The sequence below is a fragment of the Aethalodelphis obliquidens genome, unplaced genomic scaffold (assembly GCF_003676395.1).
Source record: "Aethalodelphis obliquidens isolate GAN/ISIS:26980383/991018 unplaced genomic scaffold, ASM367639v1 scaffold120, whole genome shotgun sequence".
NCBI classification, from domain to species: domain Eukaryota; kingdom Metazoa; phylum Chordata; class Mammalia; order Artiodactyla; family Delphinidae; genus Aethalodelphis; species Aethalodelphis obliquidens.
The window spans coordinates 1,624,538-1,643,718 of NW_020838064.1; the positions used below are offsets into that span (position 1 = coordinate 1,624,538).

Here is a 19,181-nt window from a genome sequence, read left to right on the forward strand (position 1 = left end):
TGTGTGTGTGTGTGTGTGTGTGTGTGTGTGTGTGTGTGTGTGTGTGTCTATGTGAATGAGGAGGTCTATGGCACATGGTCCAGTGGTTCAGAATCTGGCCTATGGAATCAGACAGACTCTGCCTGGGACAGAGTGTGCAAGCTTGATGATTTTGATTTCGATTCATAATAACCCAATTTTGTATATATGCCATTTTAGATATTATGAATTAGACTGATGAATTTCATAACCAAATAGTTTGCTTGTCATTAGATATTTAAATCTTTCAAATGCTCAGAATAAAATTCAGATTATTTAATAACCAGATATTCCTCTATTCCTTAATTTTTAGAGAATACAATTAGAGGACTGAACCATAAATGTATAATTTCCATGAGTTATGTCAGCCTTAGAAGTAAATGAAGACCCTGCTCATTTCATGATATGAATTCAGCAAGTGAAATACATTTCTTTAATCTTTTCCCAGAAGGTTGTTTTCAACTATGTGTAAAAAGGTCATAGAGAAAATTTAAGTGGCATCTGTAGGGCATTACATTGACCACCTATAAATAAAGTCGATGAGCCTCTTAGTTTTGCTGTGAAATTAGCTGGGTGCTAGCAGTGGTTTATATGTTGTTAAACAGCTATACTCTGTGAAAGGTAATGACTGGAAATGGTTAGTTTGTACAAATAGCTGGTAGAAGCATATCTGTGGGCCGATAATAGATATTGTAGAGGCATTTCCTGAATGTAGATAATAGTATCCAAATTGTTAGCCAATAAATGAAAAATCACATGTAAGTTGGGGGAGAGATGACACTTTTGGAGCCTTTGCTCTCCTATATTATATTTCAGTATTTCAGTAGTATTTGAAAATTTTAAAATACTAATGACTTATTTTTGTAATCAGAAAAAATAGAAGTTATAAATAAATAACAATTTCCAACCCATCTGTTTGACCTTGCTGCCCTGTCTAGGTGATTTTCTTTGTCTCCTTCATGGTCACTGGCACACTGTGTAAACCACCTCATCTCCAACTTTTTACCATTCATTCTCTTTAATGTGTGACCCTCTGGCACCAACAATGCTCTGGTTCAACTTTCAAGTTTCCTTAATGACCCAGTACCGCCAAATTCAGTGGCCTCTTCCAGGGACAAAGCAGAAAGGTGGCCAACAGAGCAGGAGCGGAGTGAGCGAACGAGACGGGAGGTGAGGGCGGCAAGGTCACTCTGCGCAGCCGTATCATGTAGGCCAGTGAGGAGTGTGGGGTTTATTTTGAGAGCAATGGGAATTCATCAGAGCGATGGCTCTCAAGCCTGGTGGGCCCACTCTCCCTTTATCATCATATATTATAGTGCCCTTCTTACCTATCCTGAAATGAAAGGCTTAGTCCTGCTACCTATTTATCAGTTACCTGATTGATGTATTGTTGACAGTAAACCACCTGAAAACTTCATGGCTGAAAGAAACAATGATTTATTATTTCTTTTTGCCAGTGAGACTTGGCGGTTCTTCTGTCAGTCTCACCTCGACTCACCCATGTGGCTGCTTTCAGCTGGTGTCGAGGCTGCACCGGGAGGTCCAGGCTGCCCTCAGTCACCTGTCTGGGGCCTCAGTGCTGGCTCTTGGCTCTTCAGCTCCTCTCTGCCTGGCTCTCGTCCTCCAGCTGACCAGACCAGCTCCTTCACAGCCTGCTGTTTTCAGGGCAGCTTTCCAAAAGGCCGAAGGCAGAAGTGTAGGGCCGGAGCTCTGGAACTCCAGCATCACTTCCATTGCATTGCATTGCTCAAAACAGCTCACAAGGCCAGCAACTCAACAAAGCAACTCAACAGTGAGCAAGAAATGGACTCCATGTAGAAGAAGTAGCAGAGTCACATTGCTAAGGGGCATGGACCCAGGAGGCATGATCAATTAGGGGCCACTATCATCGTAATCTATCCATACAATAATTTCAAATATATGTATATAGTGGCCATTTATATTATAGTGGGCTATAATATAAATGAGAAAGAAAATAAAAATCATTTGTAATATAGGTAACATGTATTTCCTTTTTCAAAGCTCAAATAAAACTACACTAGAAGGTATTATGAGGTGGTCACTTGCTTGCACCTATGCATAGACTCACAATGAACACAACAGCTACAAAATGCAGAGTCACATGTGTTATGTCAGTCACTCAAATCCTGTAAGTGATATTGTCCTTGGTGATATGATTTTCTGAAATGGTGAGAAACTGAGGTTCTGAATAAAACATGGTACAATTTTCTCTTAATATACATGATAGTTGCTCTTCTGGAAAAATCAATGTATATTAAAACCATGCAGAAAGACTTTGTGTTTATATATTAAATGGAGCTAAGTTTTAGATTCTGATCATTGTAAACAGTTTTTTACCTAATAAACATCCAGTGAGATATTTGAAAATACTTAGGCTTCAGACAGGTTTTTGTTTTGTTTTGTTTTGCTTTGTTTTGTTTTACACAGGACTCATAATCGCAGGGCATAGAATATCTCTGGTTCAGAAGTCTAAATTGGGTCTGCAGGACTGTGTTCCTTCTGGAGGACCTAGGGGAGGATCTATCTATTTGCCTTTTTCCATTTCTAGAGGCTGCACATTCCTAGGCTCATAGCCCTCGTCTATCTTCAAAGCCAGCGATAGTATCACTCTGACCTCTGCTCCCATCATCACATCTTGTCTGACTCTTACCCTCCTTCCTCCCTTGTAAGAACTATTGTGATTACATTGGTCCCACATGGATAAGCTTCCCATCTCATGATCCTTAATTTAATCACATCTGCAAAGTTCTTTTGCTGTGTAAGGTAACATTCACAGCTTTTGGGGATTAGGACCTGGACATCTTTGTGGGGTAATTATTCAACCTACTGCACCCAGGACATCAGCACTGTTTATTTTAAGGGAAAAACATTCAAAGGGCTGCAGGGCCAAGTAGCTAATGAAACAGGCATGGAATAACAATAAAGAGACACCAGGGAGTGGTTGGGCCTTGTGGCCACCACAGAAGCTCACGCACTACAGGGGCAGCTGCTACGTTTCTCATTTCCTACTGATCGTCACCATGCAGAACATGGGCTCAGTGTGGCCATACCTCCTGAGTTTTCAATAGAAGCCCCCAATTCATATTTTACCATGAACTGTCCTGATTAATTTTTAAAATACTTTTGACAGTTAATTTTCTTTCTTTCTTTTTTTTAAAATTTATTTATTTTGGGCTTCCCTGATGGCGCAGTGGTTAAGAATCCGCCTATCAATGCAGGGGACACGTGTTCGATCCCTGATCTGGGAAGATCCCACATGCTGCAGAGCAACTAAGCCCACGTGCCACAACTACTGAGCCTGCGCTCTAGAGCCCGTGAGCCACAACTACTGAGCCCATGTGCCACAACTACTGAAGCCCGTGTGCCTAGAACCCATGCTTGGCACGCAGGCTCAGTAGTTGTGGCGTGTGGGCTTAGTTGCTCTACAGCATGTGGGATCTTCCCGGACCAGGGCTCGAATCCGTGTCCCCTGCACTGGCAGGCAGATTCTTAACCACTGTGCCACCAGGGAAGACCAACAGTTAATTTTCAAAAAGATTAAACACAGCGTGCCAAACAGAGCACATTTGTAAGCTAGATCTCACCAACTGGTGATCTCTGGTTTGTACTCTTAAGTTCTCCTATGAGTTCCTGGTCTGCATTTCTTCACTATTTGCTGACTATCCACCCTGCCCATCAGGACATACTGATCCCATCTGCCACCAGACCACATCCTTAGGAACATAACTACTACCATTTATGAGGTGTCTCCTTTATGCCAGGTTCTGTGATGCTCAACACTTGTTTACAAGGTCTCACTGATTTTCAAGATCAGCCTTGTGCTATAGGTGGTGTTCTTATCATTCTTTAAATGTGGAAACTGCAGACTAGAAAGAATGAACAACTTTACTTGCACACACAGGTTGCTGAGCTAGTTAGAGGCAGAGCCAGGATGCCAACCTGTCCTTCTGACTTTAAGGCTCAGCCCTTAACCACTCCAGGAAATCAACTCTTGACCCAAATGATGGAGGCTGCAGCCCACCCCTGCCCCTGCAGGCTGTTTGCAGTGCCCTTGCTGGCCCCTGCTGGCTCCTGCCCTCCCACCCAGACTGAACTGCGTTAGCTCAGTCTGGATCCAGACCCTGAGCCTGCCTCACCTGCCCTTTGGATCTGGAATCTGTTCTTGAGATCTCTTGCTTTTAAACCCCACTCCTTTAAAGGACTCTTGACCTTTGCCCATTTTAAAAAAGAGGTAAGAATGAAATGATTATTATACAAGTAATACTTGCTTTGTATAGAAAAATTAGAAACTACCAATAAGAAAAACAAAGTCAAACAACCAAAAACCCCACATCCGTCATAATTCTAGCCCTGTTAATGTTAAATATCTTGGTAGGCTTTTTAAAATTCACATATACTCATACTTCTATATTTAGTACATACTAATGTATTTTTTTTAACATTATACTCACTGTTTGTAACTTGCACTTTCTACTTAGCAATATATCAGGAACATCTTTCCTTAATGCCACATATAACAACTCTGTGGACTTTCATAGTAGGGCTGCACCTTGATGCATTGAACCTATTGCCTGTTGTTGGGCATATAATTTTCTGATTTCTTGGTATTCTAAATGACACTTCATTGAAAATTATTGCTTATATTTCTTTATGCACTTGGGGACTCTAGTTGTGAGTATCCTCCTCTGTCTTCGGTCTGCCTCAGATAAGAAACCTTTCCCCACCATGCTTCCTGGATTCAGCTGCTAAATCTTGTTGATATGTGTCTTCGGTAATGATTTTTGATTCATCCATTCAGCAAATATTTTTGGACTCTGATTACGTAAGGAAGTATAACGTGGTAGTTAACAGCAAGGGTTGGGCTTCCCTGGTGGCGCAGTGGTTAAGAATCCACCTGCCAATGCAGGGGACACGAGTTCGAGCCCTGGTCTGGGAAGATCCCACATGCCATGGAGCAAGTAAGCCCGTGCGCCACGACTAGTGAGCCTGCGTGCCACAACTACTGAAGCCCGTGTACCTAGAGCCCATGCTCTGCAACAAGAGAAGCCACTGCAATGAGAAACCCGCACACCACAACGAAGAGTAGCCCCTACTCGCTGCAACAAGAGAAAGCCCGCATGCAGCAACGAAGACCCAACGCAGCCAAAAAAAAAAAAAAAAAAGAGCAAGGGCTATTTTAATATTATTTGATCCTTTATGCATAGGTATTATTTGATAAAATTTTTTAAAAATTTTAAGAGAAGGTATTAGAATCGATAAAGCTGGGTTGAAATCTCAGTTGGGCTACTTACTTGAATAACCTCGTATCACCGAGTCTCAGTTTTTCATGTGTGAAAGAGGGACCATAATGTCTACTTCACCAGCTTGTTCTGAGCATCAAGCTAGATCATGGGGGTAATACTTGGCACATAGCAAGTGCTCAATAAATAACTTGATACTGTTATGATTATTCTTAGGCCCTGTGGGAAGCACACGGAGAATAACAACAATGAATATCGCAGTGGTCCTGATCTCAGGCTCTCCATTTTCTATCTCCTATTGATCTCTGCCTTTTATTGACTTGACTCTTATCTATTAATCTGTTCTGCTTACTTGCAACATAGACAACAGGTTAGTATCCAGCCTGTAAGGAATTCCTATAAATCAATAAGAAAAAAGAGAACAACACAATAGAACTATGAAATAGAAAAACAAACAAAGGATAGGATCAGGAAGTTCACAAAAGGGGAGACCCAGAGAGCCAAGAGCAAATCAAAAGATGCTCAGTCTCGCTAATGTTGAAGGAAATAAAAATAAAACCATAGTGGTATCATGTCTCACAGATTAGCAAAAATATAAATGTTTCACAATATAAGAAGTGGATGAAGCTGTGGAAAAGAGAACTTTCATGTACCAGTACATAATTGGTACCACCCTTCTGGAGAAAAAGTTAGCAGAACTTTCTAGTAAAATAGAAAATAAACATACTATTTGACTAGACATGTCTCTTCTAAGGTTGTACGCTGCTGCAAAAACTCTCAATAGTTGTACACAAAGAGCTCTGAAGAAGGACATTAAATGCAGTATTGTTTGAAATGGAAATGACCATAAGGTCCTTTGACAGGAGGATGTATAAATAAAACTTTTTTTGAACAGCTTTATTGAAGTACAATTTACATACCATAAAATCCACTATTTACAGAAGTGTCCATCATAGATGAATAGATAAACAAAATATGGTATATCCATACAATGTAATATTATTCAGCCTTAAATGGGAAGGAAATTCTGTCATATGTTACCACATGGATGAAACTTGAGGACATTATGCTGAGTGAAATAAGCCAGTCACCAAAAAAGACAAATATTGTATGATTCTGCTTATATGAGACACCTGGAGTAGTCAAATTCATAGGGACAGAAAGTGGAATGCTGGTTTCCAGGGCCTGGGGGAGGGGGGCATGGGAAGTTGTTGTTTATTGGGTGTGGAATTTGTTTTGCAAGATGAAAAGAATTCTGGAGATTGGTTACACAACAATGTGAAGGTACTTAACACTACTGAATTGCACACTAAAAAACGGTTAGGACGGTAAATTTTATGTTGTGTATATTTTGCCACACTTTTAAAAAATGATTTTTAAAAATCCACTCTTTTTAAGTGGAGCAAATTTAGAGTTGTGCACCACAACCTAATTTTAGAACATTCCCATCATCACAAAATATCTCTAGTGATCATTTGATGTTACTTCTCATTCCTACTCCTGCCCCCAGGCAACCACTGATCTATTTTTTTATCTCTATAGATTTACCTTTTCTGGACATTTCATGGGAATAGAATCACACACAATATAGTCTTTTGCATCTGGTTTATTTCACTTAGTACAGTGTTTCTGACGTTCATTTATGTTGTAGCAGGTAGCAGTACTTAATTCATTTTTATTGCTGAATAATGTTTTCATTGCATGGACTTTGTTTTGGGGTTGCTTCCAGTTTTTGGCTATTATGAATAAAGCTGCTGTGAACATTTGATTACAAGTCTTTGTGAGCATGTTTTCATTTCTCTTGGGTAGATACCTAAGAGTGGAGGAAACCAAGTTTTTAACCTGACCTTATTACATTTGATTGAATGTCATGATATTTAAATGGGTTCAGACAGCAGATCTCAATTTTTCATTTTGGAATCTAGCACCTAAATAGGAAATATGGCTCAAAGTTAAGGGCTGTTTCATAATGACCTATCGTTACCAAGCAGCTACCGTCTGTGTGATTAATCAATGGTGATTAATGGCAATCAAGAGTACTTCCTAAATGCCAGGCATTATTTCACATTGTGGTCTCATTTAATCATCACAGTAACACTTTGAATGGGCGATTTTACTGTCTCATTTTGTTGCTGAGGAAACCTGAGACTGAGAAGTTCGCATGGCTCCTAAGAGGAAGAGCCTGGGTTTGAAGCAGGAGTCAGGCTTTGGAGCCTGGCACCCAGTTCTACTATGTCAATAAAGCTGCTAGTGCTGAAAAGCCTTCCCTTTGCAACTCTTGGAATTGCTGTCAGATCCAGTTTGTAAACCGTGCAAGAAAGTCTTATTATAGCTGTATAGTCATGCTTCTTTTCTTTCTTCTTTTTAACAAAAGCAACATTGATCACTTCATTCTCCAAACTTGGCTGGAAGTTGCTTTTGTTTCTAAAAATCGAAGTCATCCTCAAAAGACAAGGCTTTAAAAAGAAAGCCAGCAGGCTCAGACTTGAGGATAACCCCATGGTTGTCCTACAAAATAAAGGCAGTGGCTCTGTGATAGGATTTTCCTGCTCTACTCTAAAGCTTTGTTCTCTTGCCTTCAGGGGCATGGTTCTGTGCCGGGTGGCTATGGTAGCAGTCTTGACTGGCCACTTGATAGGGAGAATGTTACCATTTGGCCATAAATTGCGTTTCATTTTTTATACTCTGGCATCAGTTAACTTTTTGCTACATAACAAACTACCTCAAAAGCTAGTGTCTTAAAACAACAATTTATTTAGCTCACTGTTCTGCAAGTCAGCAATTTGGACTGGGCTCAGCTGGGAGGTTCTTCTGGCCTTGGCTGGGTTTGTTCATGTGTTTGTGGTCAGCTACCAGGTAGGCTGGGTGCTGGCTGGTCTAAGATGGCGTCAGTTGGGATGGATCATCTCTGTTCCACTTGGTCTCTCATCCTCCATCAGTTTAACCCTGGATTGCTCACATGACAGATGGACAGGGTTGCAAGAATTTAAGTAGAAGTCCTCAAGGCTCTTGAACCTGAGGCTTGGAACTGGTACAGTGTCACTTTTGCTGTGTCACATTGGCCAAAGCAAAGCATGAGGCCAGCCCAGATTCAAGGAGTGAGAAATAGAGTCCATCTCTTGGTGGGAAGACATGTATACAGGGAGGGGTGGAGAATGGCCCTTTTTTGCAATTTACCTCTTACACTGCATTAGAAACAAAATGGATTTGGCAGCAGGTGGCAGGTTTGACTTCTGTCTCTAGCCTAGTATCTTCAGGGAAGTTACTTGCCTACAGCTTCCTCCTCTCCTCATTTGTAAACCACAGACAGGATGACTGAGGATTACATTATGTAATGTGTGAAGGAGCTAGCTCTGGAGTCCAACCGGGTTCAAATTCTTTTTTCATTTACTCTTTTTTTAAATTTTATTTTATTTTTTAATTTTTGGCTGTGTTGGGTCTTCTTTGTTGCACGCGGGCTTTCTCTAGTTGCGGCGAGCGGGAGCTACTCTTCGTTGCGGTGCGTGGGCTTCTCATTGTGGTGGCTTCTCGTTGCGGAGCATGGGCTCTAGGCATGCAGTCTCAGTAGCAGTGGCGCACGGGCTTAGCTGCCACGCGGCATGTGGGATCTTCCCAGACCAGGGCTCAAACCCGTGTCCCCTGCATTGGCAGACGGATTCTTAACCACTGCGCCACCAGGGAAGCCCTCCATTTACTCTTAAATGACTTTGGGGGAAGGTATTTAGCCTTTCTGTGCCCCTATTTCCTAATCTGTAAAGTGGGAATAATCATAAGAACCTAATAATGTGTAGTTGTTGTGAGGATAAATGAGTTAAGTAAAATTTAAAAGAGTGCCTGACACTTGGAAGGCATTCATTACATGTAACTGTTGTTGACACTATTAACATTATCTTGGAAAATAGCCAGTCTGTGAAAGGAATGTCATTCCCCCATGGCCCCTTCTGGGTGACCAACTGTTGCTTGAATGAATGGAAGGTGGTATCCTTGTTACTACTTTCTGGATATTACACATGGCCAAGGATGGACTTTCCTCATCCTTAAAATACTAGTGCCTTAAAGAAATGATATTTATTTGTAAAAATCTAAACATAACTCTCAGAAATTATGGTGAGCTCAGAACCTGACAATGCAATATGAAGAGACCGCCAAGTGTTAAAGAGATGCTAGCATCACAGTTAGTGAGAAGGAAGGATGGAAGGAAAGAAAGTAGGAAGGAAGGAAGGAAGGAAGGAAGGAAGGAAGACAGTCAGCAAGTATCCCAGATTTCTCTTGAGAATTTATGTCTAACGGATAGAAGCCATTTTTTAAAACGAAGGAAAATAAGATTCAATTGATTGGTTTTTTACAAGAACATATCTTAAAATAAGTCATTGAACTTCTTGGTTGTATAGAGAGCTGCATTTCTCCTGCTACTTTTTAGGAAGAGAAAACCCAAGTCATAAACTAGTCTTAGACCTAAAGGATGTTTAAACTGTTAATCCCTTAGAATAAAGGGTTATCCAGAAAATAGAAAGAAGAGGTGAAACAGCTTTCTTGAAGTCAAACCTCTGTGTCAGAAACCAAGAACTATGGATTTTTCCATGCTTCCGCTTGAAAGAGTATCTATCTGTTACTGATAATGTTTTGAAGCACAGGGCTGCACACTCTGGCCCTTGGCGTCCGCCATCTGTTTTGTTAAGTGAAGTTTTACTGGAACACAGTCACACCCATTGCTTTCCATATTGTTTGTGGCCACTTTCGTACTATAGTGGCAAAGCTGAAGAGCTGGGACACAAGCCTAAAATATTTACTATCTGACCCTTTCAGAAAACGTTTGCTGACCCTGGTTCTGAAGTCCTGGAACCATCCAGATTTTTACAGTAGTAGCTGCTGTTGTCATTACATGGGAGGCTGTCTAAGGGAAGCTCAGCATGGAGTTTTGGGCCATGCTCACCTGAATTTAAGGCCCAGCTCTACCTCCTCCTAGATATGTGGCCTTGGACCTTGCTAGCATTGTGACCTTGTAACCTTAACCTTCCTAAGCCTCAGTTTCCTCCCCTGTAAAATGGAAATAATGATAACAATAATTGCTTCACATAGGGAATTTATGAGAATTAAATAAGGTAATGTATTTAAACCATTTAGCTCAGGGACTGGCACAGCTATGGTGAAAAGTAGCAATAAAATAAGAACAAAATTAAATTGGAAAAAAGTTCCTTAGACCTGGAACAGAAGACTGGAAATGAGGGCAGTGTGTAAGGAAGATGTGGGCTGAATCTGGCCACATGGGGTTTGGGTGGTGAAGATTAGGCTGAGAAAGGTGGACGCTCTGGCAGGACAGGGGCCCTGAATCCCCCTCTGGGTCCCTGGGGAGATTCCTTAAACTCTGTGAGCCTCAGTTTTCTTATCTGTTAAATGGGAGGGTGATAATCATAGTATCCACCTCCCCACAGCTGTTGGAGGATTGAATGAGATGATGTGAGTACAGCATTTAGCTCAGTAAGGGGTAGCTCTTGTTATTAAGAATTGTGTTTGAAGAAGGGACTCAGAGAGGCAGATGTCAGCAAGTGAAAAACCAGAGAGAGGAGAGATGGGTCCAGGTTGACAGTGAAAGAAAGAATAAATCCAGTTTCAGGCAGGAATCGTGACATGGATCAGGACAGACATGCCATCAGAGCCTCTGCCAGAAGCTTCCTTTTACACAGGCCCTGACACGTCTTCTCCATCTTCTCTAAGCAGAGGGCATACCTTGAAGGGAATGTTCCAGACCCTTTGGTCTCTTGGAGACATGACTGTGAAGCTAGTTTTGCAAGTATTTCAATACTGACATAGGAGTTTTCGTGGGAGCTGAATTTTCACGAAGACTTGCAGAGTTACAGACTTACAGACTTGCAGACTTACGGAGTCTCTGTTGACCTTGACCTTCCTGATCTTCCATTTATAGTGATAGCTGCCTTCCCTGGTGCCCCTGGGCTGCCAGAGTCTATGTGAGTTGGAAGGGGGAAAAGGTTTTAAGGCAGGAAATCAACTGTGCAATTGTTAAGATAGACATTCAGCAGTCTCTTTAGACGGATGGTTGATTAAAAGGTTATAATACCATTCCTGTTCTCTCATGTACTGGGTTGTATTCCACTGGAGTAAATTAAGTTTGAGACACGTAAATATCATTATAAAGACTAGACATTACAGTTGGCTTGATGTTCTTAACCGATCCCCTGACATTCAGCCATGCCTTTAGATTAGCTTAATTGAAACACAAGAGATCAGAACTTAATTAGAACTTAATTGGACTGCTATATTAAGCATAGCTGGCTTAGTGGCTGTGATAAACTTCACTGGGAAATTCTTTCCAATGCATCTCTGAATATATTTTGGGCACTCAGAGTATAAAGTTAATGATTTTTACTGTAAGCAGTTTTTGATGTGAGGTTTATTGTTAGCAGTAAAAAGTAGTCTGAACTCAAGAGTTTGTTTCAGCTGGATGTGTTAAGTATGCAGAGCTAACATCCCCATATGTGCTGGTGTTAACTCCTTGAGGCAGGTCCTGCAAGTGACAGAAAACCCCATTCTAACTGACTTAAGTAGAAGAGGATTTTTTGTTTGTTTATTATGAAGACAAGAGGCCCATGGGGAGATCTTCCTTTACAGCTTGATCTGGGGGCCCAGTGATGTCTTCATGACTTCGTTCCCCCTCTGTCTCTCGATTCTGTTTGCTCTGGCTTGGCTCCACCCTCAAACGGTCCCTCCCCTGTGGCACCATCCCCCATTTCATAAGGCTCAAGGGTAGCAGAGGAAGAGAAAGTCTCTCCCAGAGTTCCTCTCTAATCCAACTGGCTCAGGTCAATGACCTACTCTGGAATCAATCCTTGGAACTAGGGGCATTTAGTGGGCTGTTAGGCAAATGGAAGGAGTCTTACCCAAGGCACACAGCTTTAGAGTTGGGAAGGGTGGACCCCAATAGGAACTCAGGGCACTGTTACCAGAAGAAGGCAGAAGGGATACTGGGCAGCTATCTTGGCTACAGTTCATTATGTTTCAACTAGCAGGAAAGTGGCTGAAATAATAAAGGGGATTTACTGGCTCAGGGAGCTAGAAACTAGAAGTTTCTGAGATAAAGAAGGAAGGCTTCGGGATTGGTTTGATTCAGGTGCTCAGTGATATAATTGAAAACCTGGTTTTTTTCTGTCTCTCTGCTTGGCCTCTTATAGAGTCAGCTTTATCCTTAAGCTGGCTTCCCTCAAAACAGTAACACAGCAGTGGCCACTGTCCTAGGTTTTGCCTCAGCCAGAAGGAGAGAATGCTCAAGCTCTTTCAGAAAAGCAAATGAAATGGTTTCCCAGAAGCCCCAGCACGTCTCCTCCCACATCTTATCACTCTGAAATTAATTACGTGTCCATCCTGAGTCAGTGAATCCCTTTGGTCAGGATGAATGTGGACCAGATTGGTTTCTGTGTAGGTGGCAGGTGAGGTGGGATCACTTGACTGCCTTATCAGGGTTCACACCCGGAGCTAGAGATGGGGTTTATCCTCTATACTCATCACAGCTACTACCCAGCTTGGGGGTGGTTGCTGGGCATTGAATTAATAACCGCAGTGGGCCATGCCCTACTCATTTCGTCATCTCTAGCATTTAGCCTGGGGCCTGGCACATAGCAGGTCCTCAGTAAATGTTTACTGAACAAGGCCAAACTGGAACAGTGCACCTTGCTTAATTTGGAAAGAAATCAGGAGTTTTATACATGAATAAAATGATGGCTGAAAATAAACCTTATCTCAGCTTTACATACAGATTAAATGCAGAGTCTGGATAGGGGTGATAAGACTTTCCACCTCTTTCCCCATCCTATCCCATGCAATGTAAAATTTTCCCTTTCGCCTTTGGTTGCTCATCAAATTCCATTACAGTGAAGAGTTTTGTAAACAACAGTTGGTATCAGGAAACTATTTCTAACTCCTGATAAGTCCTTTGATGATCTCATGGCATTAAAATTTTCTACTATGAATAATTCAGTAAAACAAAACCTTTTTTTTCTTTTTATATTCCTTGCCCATGTAATAGTCATTTATTCTAGTATTTAAAAAAAATAAAATACCTGAATATCTTTTTAAAAGTGCAAGGGCTCTGGTCAGTGAGGGAAGAAACTCCATTTCCTGTCCTTGACTAATAAGGGAAATGAGAAGTACCATCAGCTTTTGTTTGAAAAAAATTTCTAAGGAGTGGAAAAAATAGATTCTTGCAGGAAAGGTGTGGTAGAATTACTTTAATGTTACTTTTTTAAACCAAAAACACTTTTAGAAATGGCCACGTGGCTCATGCTGGAAGTCTTGGTCAACAGTTTGTGTTACAAGTCCATATTTTTGACTTCTTTTGAGAAGTATTATTTTTCACTAATGAAATTCTAATGCAGTGGTGAAAAAAATGAACCCGTTTGAAGTTTTCTGTGACAAGCATTTTGGCATCTGGTTATCGTCCATGTGTGTGCTCATTCCTAGGATTATAGTTATTGTTCACTTTTGTCATGTTTGGGTGGGAGGTGCGTGGTCTCGGGTATCTGGAAGTTTCTTATGGGGAACATCTATGTGGGAAAGGAGGCCATGACATTCTAAGTGGGTGCCATGCCCACAGCCATAACTGCAGGCCCTTGTCCCTGCTTTGTCCATGTCCCCATCACTCTGGCCACAAGTGACTGAGCCAGGAATAAGTTTCAGGCCCTGTGGGCAGCCTCTCAGGGATGGCAAGTGGCTGGGAAATGGTCTGGCATTGCTCTGCCCAACAGGGATGGTCCATCCTGGGTAGTGTCTAACCAGCCCAATCAGATTCTCCTGTCTGGGGCGTGAGGTTGTCAGACAACAGAGAGAAAGGGCAGGTCATAGTGTGGGTAGAAGGGGAGAAACACCAGAGACAGGAGAAAGCTTGAAAAGCCATGAGTCGGCAGACCTCAAAGCAGAGAGAGCAGGAGAAAGAACCAGTTAGGAGAGAGCAGCAGAGAAAGCAGCAGCAAGTTGAGAAAGAAGCCACGGCCAAAAAGCTGAGCTCCGTGTACAGCTAGGAGCAGAGCTGTTGCTGGGCCACCAAGCTACTGGTGGACGACTCTGGCTCACCTGTCCCGTGCCTGGACAGCTGTGGACACTGGTCCGCTTCTTCCCGAGACCTGGCTCTGCCCCTGGTAAGAGGAATTCTCACATTCCTTCTACCTTTACAGTAACCCCTGTGCTAGGTTATATTATTGTTCAGAAATATTTGTGGCCTCTCCCTAAGGGAAGCTTGACCACGTCACTGCTTTGGTCAGTGGAATGAATGGGCGTGTCATTTAAAATGTGCTTTAAGAGTCAAAGAATACTTCGCCATATCCGTGTCATTTGCCATGACAACCAGCAACATTTCAGCGAGAGGCTGCCCTGTCAGCCTGAGGCCCAGAGCAAAGATCGCACGGAGCAGAGAGCCACGCTGGTGGAAGTGTTCGTGTAACACGAGGGAGAAACCATCGATGACATAAGCTTCTCAGATTTGGGGGGTGTTTGTTACAGCAAAGTCTAGCCTAAACGCACTTTTGAAAAAAGCCCAGTAACCAAGGTAACCCGAGCAGCTTTCTCTCCCTTGCAGACCCAGAGAGCCTCAACCAACACCGTGCTCTAGCCAGCCATGCTTCACTAAGCTCACAGCCTGTGCTTTTGACCTTGGTGGGGTGAAATTACATTAGTTACTGGAAGAGCGTCAGTGGCTTTCTAGTGTGAGTTGTTCCTCTTTCCCATCTTCAGTCCTCCAGTCTGCCTCCTATACATGTATTCAACATAAAAAGTGGTACAAAATACTGTCTGATTTCTGCCCTTTCTCTCTTTGGGGTTTGAGTCTTTTATGATTTGTTCTCCTGCCCTCAGTTTTATTATAAACTTTTTTCCAACATGTAGAAGAGCTGGAAGAATTTCAGAGTAAACACCCGCCTAGGTTTCATGGTTACTGTTTCGCTTTATTTGCTTCATCATTATCTGTCCACCAGTCTATCAACTCATCCTGCTGTCCACCCAGCTTGTTTTCTTGCATGCACAACAGAGTTGCAGATTCATGATGACATGATGATACCTTATCCCTTGACGCTTAGTCTTTTTCCTTTTAATTCTGGATTTTTTAAAAATTGTTTTTTAACCTCGTATAAGATTGCCTTAACTGATCACCCTGCTTACCCAAACTTGGACATTTTTACCCGTTAACAATCATGAACTCCGTGTATTTGGCCACATTACATAAACCCCAGTGCCCACACTTTCTTAATCTCACTCTTTAATTTTCTCTCTATTACTTCCTCTCTTATCTCCTCACTCACCACAACTTTTCATTTGCTTTCCCTTCTCTCTTTCAGCTCCCAGCAGATAATTTTTAAACTAAACAACAGCTGAACAATATCGCCACTGTTCTGTGTGTCTGAGTATGCACAGCACGTCCACACTTGCCCAGGACAGAAGGAAAACACAATTTCTTCAATTTTATTTCTTTGCATCAAAATGATTAAATCTGTCTACATGACCTTCATACATCAGACCATTTGGCTATTTTAAAAGTCAATTTAATAGAGTAAGTCAAGCTGCATTCCCGTCATAGAAGGAATCTTTACCACCAAACGGTGCAGTGAACGCTAAGGGAACAATGCATCTTTTGTAAGGAGAGAGAGAGAGAGAGAGAGAGACACTGCTCTCCTACAGCTGCAGGATTGTTTCAATCATTAGCCGGCGCTTCATGCTAGATACATATTTGCATTGTTGTACAAGTATTTTCTCATTTTGGTTAAAGGTAGCTTTTCAAGGGGAATCTTACTCTTGCAATGCAGACTTAGAAGACCCCATTACATGGTCTAGTACATTTAATTTTATTACCATGGCCAGCAGTGTTTCACTTTTTTAATAAAAGGCTATCAGCAGTGAGGTAAAAGACTGCATCTCCAGCAAATCAGGCACCAGTATTTTATTTACTAACAGCTATAATAAAGCTTTCAGTGAAAAATCTTAAGTGACACTTTCCTTTTTGGTGAGAATCAATTTTACAACAATCTTTTTAACCTTATTTAAGCTTATAAAGCTGATTTGGCTATTTCAAAGTAAAGGGGGAAAAAGAAAAAAAGAAGAAGAAAATATTTCCCCTAATAAATAAAACAGGGGAAGAAAGTGAAGAGAAATTGTCCAGAATTTATTAGCAATGCCTACTTATAAATGTCAGAATTCTTGTGCATGAGTTCCTTCTTGCTTTTTTGCTTGAGAGTTGAATGGTGAGGTCAGTCATTCACTTACTCACCACTCATTGATCACCTACTCTTTGCCAGGCACTCAAGCACTGGGAACATAAAGAAAAAGAAGACACATCCCCTGTCCTCAGAGAATTTATAGTTTGATAGAGGAAATGGGCATGTGGGCTGGCAGTTAGGTTACAGTTACACCTGAGGTGCTGTGACAGAGGGACACACAGAACTGGCGGTGGTGGGAGGTGCTTACTCTAAACCGAAGAGGGTAAGAATGCTCAGAAAGGCTTCCAAGAGGCATCTTTTTTTTAAAAAATAAATTTATTTATTTTATTTTTGGCCGTGTTGTGTCTTGGTTGCTGCGAGTGGGCTTTCTCTAGTTGCAGAGGGCGGGCTTCTCACTGCGGTGGCTTCTCTTGTTGTGGAGCACAGGTCCTAGGCATGCGGGCTTCAGTAGTTGTGGTGCACAGTCTCTAGAGCGCAGGCTCAGTAGTTGTAGTGCACGGGCTTAGTTGCTCCGTGGCATGTGGGATCTTCCTGGGCCAGGGCTCGAACCTGTGTACCCTGCATTGGCAGGCAGATTTTTAACCACTGGGCCACCAGGGAAGCCCCCAAGAGGCATCTTGAAAGGCAAATGGAGTTAGCCAATGGGAGAAGAAAGGAATAGTAACTAAAACTTACTGTTGGAAGCAATAAACAGCACAAACTGGCTGAGTAAAAAAAGGAAATATATTGGCTCATGAAAGGTTCAGGGGTTTGGCTTCAGGCATAGCTGGATCCAGGGTCTAGCACAATGTCGTTAGGAATCTGCCATTGGTGGTCTACTCTTCTTCCTTACTAATAGAACCCCAAATTTGTTCACTCTCCTTGGAGTTGTTGTGTACTTCAGGAGTGGCTGGGCTTAACTAATTATGATCCAATTTCCAAATAAGGTCACTTTCTGAAGTGTGGGAGAATCTGAATTTGGGGCAAAGGGGCCGGGAGGAGACACAGCTCAACCCATTATACCCTGCCTTTCTCTCTTCCCTCTGTCGGATCTCCTGCTGGTACCTCCCAGTGGCTGGACCCAACAACAGAGTAAACGAGCCTGGTTGATATGAACCATAAAATCAACCTGCTAAGGCACAGAGTGCGGTGGAAAAGGGTACACCTGGAGGGGCAAGGAGAATTTCCAGCAGAGTCTGTCTTGCCTTCATTCCTGGGAAGGATCTCTTCACATGGTAACTAACCAACGACTGGTTCTTAGCCCCTGCTATTTGAACAATATTTATTTATTTATTTAGCTGCCTTGGGTCTTCGTTGCTGCGCACGGGCTTTCTCTAGTTGCGGAAAGCAGGGGCTACTCTTCGCTGCCGTGCACGGGCTTCTCATCGCGGTGACTTCTCTTGTTGTGGAGCACGGGCTCTGGGCGTGTGGGCTTCAGTAGTTGTGGCACACAGACTCAGTAGTTGTGGCTTGCCGGCTCTAGAGCACAGGCTCAGTAGTCGTGGCACATGGGCTTAGTTGCTCCACGGCATGTGGGATCTTCCCGGACCAGGGCTCGAACCCGTGTCCGCCGCATTGGCAGGTGATTCTTAACCACTGCGTCACCAGGGAAGTCCCATAACAATCTTCTAAAAGGAGTTAACTGGTTCTGTTTGGGTTACAAGACACTTTAAATGGGACTAGGAAGCAGGATACCCAGTGCTCCTCTCCTTTGCTGTTCTGCGAGCCTCGTCCCCCATTACTCTAGGACGTTCTTTCCCTGTGGCTTACTAGCTGTCTATCACCTAGGAACTGCATTCAGCTTCATGTTATGAAAACTCAAGAACAGTGCCAATAATCCAGATGGAGTTTATTTTTCCTTACGTATCAGGATATCCAGAATAGGTCAGCCACAAACTGGTACAGTAGCTTAAAGAAGTCATTAAAGGCCCAGGTTCCTTCTAACCCCCTGCTTTTGGCCTCTTGGCTGGTAGGTGCTGCTCCACTTCCAGCCCCACATCTGTGTTCTAGACTGAAAGAAGTAGAAGGAAACTTCAAAGAAAAGGGCAGCAGAAATCAAGAAAGTAGCACTTTCTCAGAAATCCATGGGACATGTCCATTTCTATCTCAAACAGCAGAACTATGTCATATGGTTGTCCCTTGCTACATGGGAGGCTGGGAAATGTTTTTCCCCTGGACTGATTGTCATCAGGTTTCTGGTAATAAGGATGAAGTGGAGAGGGGCTGATGGGTGGGCAGCTGGCAGAGTCAATGCACTGGCCAACGGCACCCAGACCCGAAGTACTGCTATTCTGAGGATCTGAGTGGACTGGGGGAAAGGAATAAATATACTTACTCTGAATCAAGGTCTAGATTTAAAGAAATCCTTCTGAGATAAATCCAAAATGCATGTAATAAGCCTCCTACTATGTGCATTGTCTTTTATTAGTCCCTGTTAATATAGTCAGAATATATGCTTACCCAAGATGACTAGCGAAATGTTGTCAGAATTCTTTACATTGCCTGAGTTATTGTTTGTTGGTGTGCTTATAAACCTCACCAAGGACTTATGCATATTTCATCTAACACAAGCAATCAATTAACCCCTCCTCCTTTGTCCAACTTAAACATGGGGGCAAAGAATATAATTTAATTCTCTCTTCTCTCTTTAGAGGAAAAGAACCAAATTCATTGCCTGTGATTTTCTGACCGAATGGTTATACAAGTAAGT

At 42.4% G+C, this 19,181-nt stretch overlaps 1 protein-coding gene across 7 annotated transcripts in view; it reads left to right on the plus strand.

Annotated features, from left to right (window-relative positions):
- IQCK (IQ motif containing K) overlaps positions 1-19,181 on the plus strand; it is a 126,804-nt gene that overhangs the window by 19,965 nt on the left and 87,658 nt on the right. For all 7 annotated transcript variants that reach the window (XM_027098104.1, XM_027098106.1, XM_027098102.1 and 4 more), the window contains one exon: positions 19,123-19,175. In XM_027098104.1, coding sequence (XP_026953905.1) covers positions 19,123-19,175 — 53 coding nt within the window. The remainder of the gene's footprint in view (positions 1-19,122; positions 19,176-19,181) is intronic.